This window comes from Apis laboriosa, unplaced genomic scaffold (assembly GCF_014066325.1).
Source record: "Apis laboriosa isolate Shangri-la unplaced genomic scaffold, ASM1406632v1 scaffold344_cov150, whole genome shotgun sequence".
Taxonomy (NCBI): Eukaryota; Metazoa; Arthropoda; class Insecta; order Hymenoptera; family Apidae; genus Apis; species Apis laboriosa.
Window position 1 is genome coordinate 158,415 of NW_025222908.1, and position 10,282 is coordinate 168,696.

General features: G+C 20.8%; 2 protein-coding genes across 3 annotated transcripts; one reads left to right on the forward strand and one right to left on the reverse strand.

Annotated features, from left to right (window-relative positions):
* Window positions 1-532: 532 nt before the first annotated feature.
* Window positions 533-3,563, reverse strand: LOC122714635 (phenylalanine--tRNA ligase alpha subunit). The gene is made up of 8 exons (XM_043936137.1): window positions 3,323-3,563; window positions 2,714-3,054; window positions 2,431-2,652; window positions 2,209-2,324; window positions 1,948-2,132; window positions 1,526-1,887; window positions 1,333-1,434; window positions 533-1,149 (listed from the first exon to the last, which is right to left on the reverse strand). Exons 1-8 carry the CDS (start codon window positions 3,464-3,466, stop codon window positions 537-539), a joined length of 2,085 nt encoding a protein of 694 aa, XP_043792072.1. The 5' UTR covers window positions 3,467-3,563; the 3' UTR covers window positions 533-536.
* Window positions 3,564-5,298: 1,735 nt separating this feature from the next.
* LOC122714629 (CTP synthase) lies at window positions 5,299-8,948 on the forward strand. 2 transcript variants are annotated; one of them, XM_043936124.1, is made up of 11 exons: window positions 5,299-5,569; window positions 6,222-6,392; window positions 6,476-6,561; window positions 6,642-6,773; window positions 7,062-7,226; window positions 7,305-7,592; window positions 7,684-7,772; window positions 7,876-8,174; window positions 8,251-8,358; window positions 8,432-8,644; window positions 8,739-8,948. In XM_043936124.1, exons 1-11 carry the CDS (start codon window positions 5,404-5,406, stop codon window positions 8,834-8,836), a joined length of 1,815 nt encoding a protein of 604 aa, XP_043792059.1. In that variant the 5' UTR covers window positions 5,299-5,403; the 3' UTR covers window positions 8,837-8,948. The 2 variants fall into 2 exon arrangements, with proteins under 2 accessions (XP_043792059.1, XP_043792061.1); XM_043936126.1 differs by lacking the exon at window positions 8,739-8,948 and having other exon boundaries at window positions 8,251-8,354; window positions 8,432-8,607.
* Window positions 8,949-10,282: the final 1,334 nt, after the last annotated feature.

Here is a 10,282-nt window from a genome sequence, read left to right on the forward strand (position 1 = left end):
TAATTGTTTTTTTTAATTTTTTATAACGATTCTTCTAGATCCTTCTATATCATTCTATCTTATATTTTTTTATTAATATTTATATATTATTTTATTATTTTTAAATTTATTTGAAAAAAAAATATAATTATTATGAAACAAAATTATATGTATAATGAATTTTTTACTTCTTTATAATTTAAAATTTTGTTTTCAAAATACAAACAACTAATATATATAATTGATCGATTTTTAATGTGCATTATTTAAATATATTAAATATTTATGAATGCATTATATATAGACTCATATTCATAAAAATTATAAATTTTTAAAGAATTAAAACAAATATTTTTTATCAAACCACTTAATTAAGTATTATTAAAATCAGAACTATTTAATTAAGTATTATTAGAATCAATTCAGAAATATAAAGAATATTTAATTAAATACATATATATATATTTTATTTATTAATTTAATTGTATAAACTATAATAAGATATATAAAAGATTCAAAAATAGGTTATCATATTTTTATAAAATTTTATCAATGTATTATTTTTCTTTGCATAATTTATATTTTTCACAAGATTCTAATAAAATATCTATAATGGATATATCTTCACCCATTATGTAAAGTGACTTTTTATGAATAACTTGATGCACATTAGTATGTAAAAAACTATGTATTTTTTCTAAATAGTTATCTATTTCATTTGCATATAATACACCTTTGCTTTCATAACGTAAGATATGTGGATAATAATTTTCAATTATGCGATTTAGATATCGCGCTATATTTATTTCGCCTATTATTTTATGCATTCCTGGTAATTGCATTATAGGATCAATACCAATTTCTTTCCAAATTATTGTTAAATGAATGTCATTAATTTGATTGCCTTTTTTATATTCCAAACAAAAATCTGATAATTCGTTTGGAAAATGTTGCACATTGGAATGTACATGAGATGTCACAAAAATGTTAATGTAAGATTTTACATAATGAAAAAATGGTTCTATAAATCTGATTGGATGTTTTGGATCACAAAATAAAACAAGTTTTTGCTTTTCGAATTTTCTGATACATTTAGATTCTCTTTCAAGTTTGTTTATTTCTTGTTTCATGTCTTCAAGCTTCTTTGTTTGAGAAGAATTGTGACTAATCCTGTCAGAAAGGTATATATATAGTATTTATTTTATTTATTTACTTATTTAATAAATAAAATTTTATACATTGAATGAAAAAAAATTAATCTACAAAGTTTATTATAAAATTATAAATTCATTTTAATTTCAATATTGTAATTATTTGCATAAATATTTTAATAATAATTAGAAAAATATTTACTTGTTTAAGCGACAGATAGGATTGTTGTAAACCATTTCCAAATCTACTTTTGGTCCAACTAAATCTCGTATATTATTTAACCCATATTTAATCATAGTTGGTCTAAGAAAAAACAGATATAATTAAAAATTTAATAATATATTCATGATGCAGATATCAATTATTATATAGATATTAATTATTTTTCTGTTACCTTTCTAAAGATAATCCCCAAGCAATTACATTTACATCTTTAGGTAATCCCATTGGTAATAGCATTTCTGGTCTGAACATTCCACTATTACCAATTTCTATCCATTTTTTCAAGCCCTCATGATAACAAAAAATTTCCATACTAGGTTCCGTATATGGATTGTACGCGGGTTTAAACTGAAGCTGTATAATACCAAGTTTCTTAAAAAATTCATATAAAATTCCTATCAAATCACCTAATGTGAGATTATAATCTGCAATAACACCTTCAATTTGATGAAATTCGGCTAGATGTGTAGCATCTAAAGTTTCATTACGAAATACTCGATCAATACTGAAATACTTCACTGGTTTAAATTTATTCTGAAATTTATAAAAATTTCTTAACTTTTAAATTGACATTTAAATTTTTTATTTAATTACCTGTTGCATAAGCTTATAAAGCATTCGTGCACTAACAGCTGTTGTATGAGTACGAAGAACATTTTTTTGAGCTTCTTCAAGTTTCCAATCATAACGATAACCAAGAGATCCATAGTCTCCTTCACTATGAACTTTTTTTACTTTTTCCATATAATCTATGGGAAAGTTTGTACTGTGAGATGGCTCTGAAATAAATATTTTATCCATATTAATTATCCATATAAATACATTTAATTTAAAAAATTTATTAATAAAATATACCAGCTATAAAAAATGTATCATGTGCATCTCTTGCTGGATGCTGTTGAGGTTGAAATAATGCATCAAAATTCCAAAAAGAACTTTCTACATAATTATTGGTTGGCATTTCAGTAAATCTAAAAAGTGAAAAAAATATGTAAGAAAAAAATATTGAAAACATGCATACAAAATTTAAAATTTATTTAAATAAGAAAAATAAAAATAATTTTTTCTTTTACATACCCCATTTCTAAAAAAATTTTTCTAAATTCGCTTCTTACTTTTAACAATGGATGCAAATGACCCACTTCAAGAGTAGCACCAAGTGCTGCAAAATTATATGGTTTAAATTTTTTATTTTTCCATGCACCATTTATTAACAAATCAGCAGTTAATTCTGTTTCTTGTTTTTCAATTGTTGTTGTAAAATTTGGACCTTTTTCTACTTGTATAGATTTAATAATTCTGTTAAGAAAATTATTTATGTAATATAATTTTTTTTTAATTAAATTAATAAAAAACTTACACTTGTTGAATCAATTTTCTCTTTTTATAATCATTTCTAAGCTGATCAGTTAAACTTGTTAGATCCTTTAAATCATTTTGTATAATATCTATAATAGAAGTTGCTTTCTTTTTCACAATAGGTATATCATTACTTTTGTCAATTACAATCCACCCAGCTTGTAATGCTTTTGAAAATCCAATTTTTGCAAAAGGAATTGATTGTATAATTTCAGATTGTGGCATTCCATCATCAGGAATTGCATTATAAATTGCTGCTTCATGACTTCCATAATTCACGACATGATGACCTTCCGATGTTAATTCCCATTTCTTATCAATAATTTGCTTACTGGAAATTAACTATAATGAAAATATAAAATATAAAATAAAATGTAATTTAAATAATATTTTTATAATAAAAAAATTTAAAAAACGAGAATAGAAACTTTAAGGTTATAATCAAATTTCTTCCTCCAAAAATTCGATAAATTTATTTATAAATACGCATTTTTATAATAAAACATTTTAAAAACATTTTAAAATTAAAAATAATAATTTTTTAAAGTCATTATTATAAAAACATATAATTATGACACACATAAATATATATAATTTGTTGTTAACTTACATCACCAACTGCTTCAAGACTCTTGATAGCTCCAATAATTTTTTGATGATTTTCTTTAAAAACTTCAGCCAAATATAAAGAATTTAATTTTCCGTACTTATCTATATAATCCAATATTTGATCAGTTAGTTGTTGTTTTGCCATGTTTGAAGAGATAATGATTTATATTTTACATTAAAACTACCGGTAAAGATCCACGTGAATCATACGTGAATACTATAAAATATCAATAATAATAACATATGGATAAGTATAATTAAATAAAATTAAATTTAATGTATATAATTTATTTTTACTACTTCATATTATATATTTACATATATATGAAATCATCAAAATATATTAAAAATTTATTAATAGCAAAATTCATAATTTAAAATATATATATATATATATTTATAAAATATATTATATATTTTTAGAAATTTAATTTCTTACATAAAAATATATTATATTATAAAAATATAATATATTATATTAATAATATATTATAAAAATATATTTATATAATATTACAATTTTATGATAATAATCTTCTATATATCACATCTTAAAAGTACTTAAAAGATTTATAAAAAAAGACTTATTAATTTGTATTTTTATTTTGTATTTTATTTACATTTACATTATAAATATAAATTATTTTAATGGAATAAATCTTGAAAAATAGATAATACGAATACCTAGTCTATCATGTTTTACAAGTTTGTAAGTAATAGAAAATCTAAGTAATGACAATCATTTCAGGTTTGATTTCAACTTGATTAAATGTTTTAGCATTTATAAACGACAATTAAGCCTACCATTTTAGGTACAATAATCATATTACGCAAATTTAACATTAATATATATATATATTAATTTCTGGTTTTTCATTCAGTGGTATTTTTTTTTTTGCTTTATGCAGTTTTTTTTACTAGAGCCATGGATTTTCTTTTTCAAATCATGAGAAAATCGCCTATGAGCACGGGCATGCATTAAAATCATAAGCTATTCACTAGACAAATATAATTTAAAGATTATATAAAATGTATATCTAAAAATAATATAAATGTATAACTAAATATTTATTATTATTTTCAATTGATTTTTTTAAATTGTAGTAAATTAAAATTACTTTGGCATATCAAAAAGTTGATCGAAATCAACTCCCTGAAAGATAAACTTTCTAAAAATCTTTTTTCTTTTGAATTTTTTCTGTTTAAAAATCATATGATAAAATTTATAAGAGATTATGTCACGAATGGAAAATACATTTATTATTTAATAATATATTAATTATTTTTACATATTAATATTATATCTTTTGAATAAAAAAAATATCTTATTTTAAAATATTTATTTTTGACTTTTTGAACTAGATGAAAAAGATTTTATCGGATATATTTATTATCTATTAATCATACCTCAGCCATGTTTTCAATTTTTTTAAAGAAACGAAAACAGCGCTTTTCGTTTTATAGGATAAAATTCCGGCACTAACTAAATATTACTAGATGAAAATCTAATATAACTACTTAAATATTGACTGTTTTTCTACTTGTCTATTTTTTAGGAAGAATATTATTCAAATTATATTATGAAATTATATTTAATACTAATTATATATTAACATTTATAACATATATTATATATTATTAACATTTTAATTATTTAACATCTTTTTTATTTTATTAAAATAAAAATATGTTATATTAAAAAATATACCAAATAATGTTTTTTTAAATGATTTTTTATTTACGTCAACTAATATGAAATATATCTTTTTTAAATAATTTTTAAATAATATTTATCCAATCATTATGAATTAACATCACCTAAATAAAAAAATAATCAACATTTAAAGATTTATACAAAATAAATTTAATTAAAAATCCCGCCAGATAATATTTTTCATTTTATATAAAAAAAAGTACTGTCAAAGTGGCGCTAAATCATGATTAGTACTCTTATACATTTTATAAGAGGCTGCATGTTCCCATTGGACCCAGATATTATCCAATAAAATTGAGAAACTTTAACTAACAGACATATATGAAGAAATCGATGCAAACGTTTTGTCTTGGATTGCTTATAAAATAATGAAATATATTTTAGTAACTGGTGGTGTAATTAGTGGAGTCGGCAAAGGTGTTATTGCGAGTTCATTTGGAACTATACTTAAACATTGCGGTATTCATGTGACATCTATTAAGATAGATCCTTATATAAATATTGATGCCGGTACTTTTTCTCCTTACGAGCATGGTATGTTATTTACAATTTATTTTTTAAATCATTTCATTTGAATGAAATAACATCCACAATAAATATTTGTGTAAAAAAATCTGAAATTTTAATATAGCTATGTGATAGATCAGAACCTATTTTATATATTGCTACCGCGCAATTTTATAATCACGTGTGATATTTCTAAAAACATTTTTTATTCTAATAATTAATATAATATTATAATTATATATTAATATATTAATATATTAATATAATAATATAATTTTTTTTAAATGCAATGAAATTTATGAATTTTGTTTTGTTCAAATTGCTATTTCATTATTTATTTAAATAAAGTTATAAATAAATATTGTAAATAAATATTATGATATACATCATATTTTTTTCATTAAATTATTTATTTTTTATTTATTAATTTTTGTTTTATTTTTCAATTTAAGTAATTAATATTTGAATATTTAATTTTTTTGGGTAATATTATATTTAATTAAGGTATATAATTAAGGTATATATTTCATTATTTATTTTATTTCATCAATTAGATAAATATAATATTAATTAATAATATTTTTCCAGTTCTATATTTTTTAAATTACAAAAAAATTTTAACTTTTTTGTAAAAATAAAATATAAATATCATTTCAGTTGCAAATTTTTTATATTTTAGGAGAAGTATATGTATTAGATGATGGTGGAGAAGTAGATCTTGATTTAGGAAATTATGAGCGTTTTTTAGATATTACTTTACACAGAGACAATAATATCACAACAGGAAAAATTTATCAACATGTAATATCAAAGGAAAGACATGGTGATTATTTGGGAAAAACTGTTCAAGGTATATGCAATTTTGTTAAATCTTATTTTAAAAATTAAATTATAAATCACTTTAATAAATAAGTTTTTTTTATTTTTCTGTAGTAATACCTCACATAACGGATGCTATTCAAGAATGGGTTGAAAGAGTTGCAAAACAATCAGTAACAAAAGATGGTGATAAACCAGATGTAATTTGGATATAATACTTAAATTTAAAAAAAAAATTTTTTACATGATATAAAATTAATCAAAATTTTATTTTTTACAGGTTTGCATTGTTGAATTAGGTGGAACTATAGGAGATATTGAAGGAATGCCATTTGTAGAAGCTTTTAGACAATTTCAATTTAGAGTAAAAAAAGAAAATTTTTGCTGTGCACATGTATCTTTAGTGCCTCAAGTATGAAATTGTTTTTATTTAATATTTTAACTTTTTTCATTATCCTAGACCTTGACTTTGAATTTGAGCCAAATATCAAATTAGTTTATTCTTTTAAACTTTTAAAATTATATAACTTTTATTTATAAAGACTTATAACTATATTTATATATTTATAATTACTATATTTATAATTAATTTAACTATCATAACTATATTTATAATTAATTTATAAATTATATTTATAATTGAAAAAGAAAAATAATAAGAAAAAAAATTTTTAATATTACATATAATACATTTTTTTAGCCAAGATCTACAGGAGAACCAAAAACAAAACCAACTCAATCCAGTGTAAGAGAACTACGTGGATTAGGTTTGTCTCCTGATCTCATAGTTTGCAGATCTGAACAACCAATAGGCGATTCTGTAAAAGAAAAAATTTCGAATTTTTGTCATGTTGCTCCAGAACAAGTATTTTTTCAATTCTTTAATTTTAATAAAATCTTGAAAGAAATAATTATAAAACTAATAAAAGTTTATATTTGTTAGGTTATAACTATACATGATTTGTCATCTATATATCGTGTTCCTTTATTGATGGAATCTCAAGGTGTAATTGAATTTTTAAATGATAGGCTACAATTAAATATCGGAATGCCACGCCCTCGATATTTTATGCGAAAATGGAGAGATTTGGCAGATCGTATTGATCATTTACGAAAAGAAGTAAATATTGCATTAGTAGGAAAATATACAAAATTAGAAGATTCTTATGCATCAGTTACAAAAGCATTACAACATGCTTGCATCCAAGTTGGTTATAAACTTAAATTAACAGTAAAGTATCAAATCAAAATATCTACTTTTTATTTAATTTATTATTATGATATTATATTTGTCTAATTATTTTTACTTAAAATAATTTTAGTATATAGAAGCTGATAATTTAGAACAAAGTACAAAAACAATAGATCCTGTATTATATCATGAAGCTTGGCAACAACTTTGTAAAAGCAAGTAAGTTATTTTTTTTTGTTATTAATATATTAATTATATGTTACAGAATTATGTTTTGTTTTTTAACTATTTTTAATTATATTTTTGGATTTCGTTTTTTTAGTGGTGTTGTTGTACCAGGTGGTTTCGGTAAAAGAGGTATGCAAGGAAAAATGGAAGCATGTAAATGGTGTAGAACAAATGATAAACCATTTCTCGGTATTTGTTTGGGATTACAAGTAGCAGTAGTTGAATTCGCAAGGAATGTTTTAAATATAGAATCTGCAAATAGCATGGAAATTGATCCAGAAACAGATCATCCTCTCGTTATAGATATGCCTGAATATAATCCAAAACAAATGGGTGGAACTATGAGACTTGGAAAAAGATATACTCGGTTTACAGAAAATAATTCTGTCATAAGTTAGTAATAAATTGTTTAGTATTTAATACAATTTAATATTTTTGTTTTTGTATTAATTAATTATTTCATTCATAGAACAATTGTATGGTAATAAGGATTGCATAGAAGAAAGACATAGACATCGTTATGAAATCAATCCAAATTATATTAATGATTTAGAAGAAGCTGGATTGAAGTTCGTAGGTAAATCAGCATTAATTTTCTATATGTAATGTATATAATATATATATAATTATTATTATTATAATTTTGTTAGGTCATGATGAAGAAAATTTACGTATGGAAATAGCAGAATTAGAAGGACATAGTTATTATGTTGCGACACAATTCCATCCAGAATATTTGTCTAGACCACTGAAACCTTCACCACCATTTTTAGGACTAATTTTAGCTAGTGTCGGTAAATTAAAGCAATACTTGGTTAAAGGTTGTAAACTTTCACCTCAAGCAATCAGTGATAATGAATCAGGTAATAAGTAATAAATTATTTAATTTTACACTTTATACTTATAAATTTTATCATTATAACATAAAATTTAATCATTTATTTTTTTTTTTAATAGATAATGAATGTCTTGTTGATTCAATAGCAAAGCAACAAACAATAAGTGAAACTAGTATGAGTGGTAGTACTACATCTTACAATGATTTGATTGAATAGATATATTAATCATAAAAATAATTTTAATTATGATCTTTATAATAATATTATAAAGATTTAGAATACATGTTAACAGATTTATGATAATATGCTATATATTTAAATTATATAGTTTTATTATTGGATATGTATATATCACGTATATTATATACCAAAAAATGTCTATGTTATATAGTTTTATACCAAATAAACTAAAAAAATTTAAATATTAGCACATTTCTGATAAATTAGACTTTTTATTTTTCATAAAACAATATTTATGAAATGTTCAAGTTCTTCTTTCTCATCATTTCTGTAAATAAAAAAGTCTAAATAAGAAAGAAGAGCTTAATCCTTAATTTTATTAACTTTCATTGATTAATCATTTTCTATATTCCAGTCAAAATCAAATGAATTTAGAATTTTATATTTTTGGCAATTATATACTTATAATCATAATCGATCAATCCAGCTATAATCTCGGCGAATATTTATTTATAAATAATGTTTGTTATTTTTTTATTATTATAATTAAATATTAATTATAAAAAAATTTACAAAAAACTATTTTAAATATAAAAATTGTATTAAAATTACAAATTCACATAATGGATATTCATTAATGTTATTCAATTAATATTAATGAATTGAATTTGTTCAAGTTCTTTTATTTTTTAACTTTTATTATTCCAAATTTCTTTAATTATATAATCTGTATATTTTTTAATTTTCTTTTCATGTATATATATATATATATATATATATATATTTGTATAATTTCAATTAAAAAATGTAAAGTAAAAAATGTAATTTTATTATTATTTACAATGTATTTATGTTAAATTTTAAATATTTATCAAATTAAAATAACTTACATTCTATGTGAAGAAAAATTTAATGGTTTTCAGAATTATTGGATTTTTTTATAGTTTTTAATTATTTCATGACTTATATAAAAATTTAAAATAAAATTTTTATGGCAATTTTATAAAATTTTAATCTTGTTACAAATTATAATGTTTTAATTGGTTAACTAACTTTATTTCAAGGACTGATTGTTATAAAATCATAATTATAATTTCTTGTCTTTATTGAGCAGCACGTTCTGCTAAATGTAGTATATAAAATATACACTGGCATATTATTACAATAAAACATTTTCTTTGTATAAAAATGATATATATACATTCTCACTTATATGAATATTCGAATATTAATTGTTACTAAATTAATGTTAAATTACAGGACATTACATTACAATTCATACAAGAAATAAAATATCTGTAATACATAATAAACAAATATAAACAAAATAAATATAAAAAAAATTAAAATGCACTTTGGACGGTAAGCATTACAAATAATACTGAGAACACATTTAATGGAAAAAAGTAAAAAAGTATTTTATTTATTTATATATATATATATATATATTATATTATATATTATATATTATATATTATATAT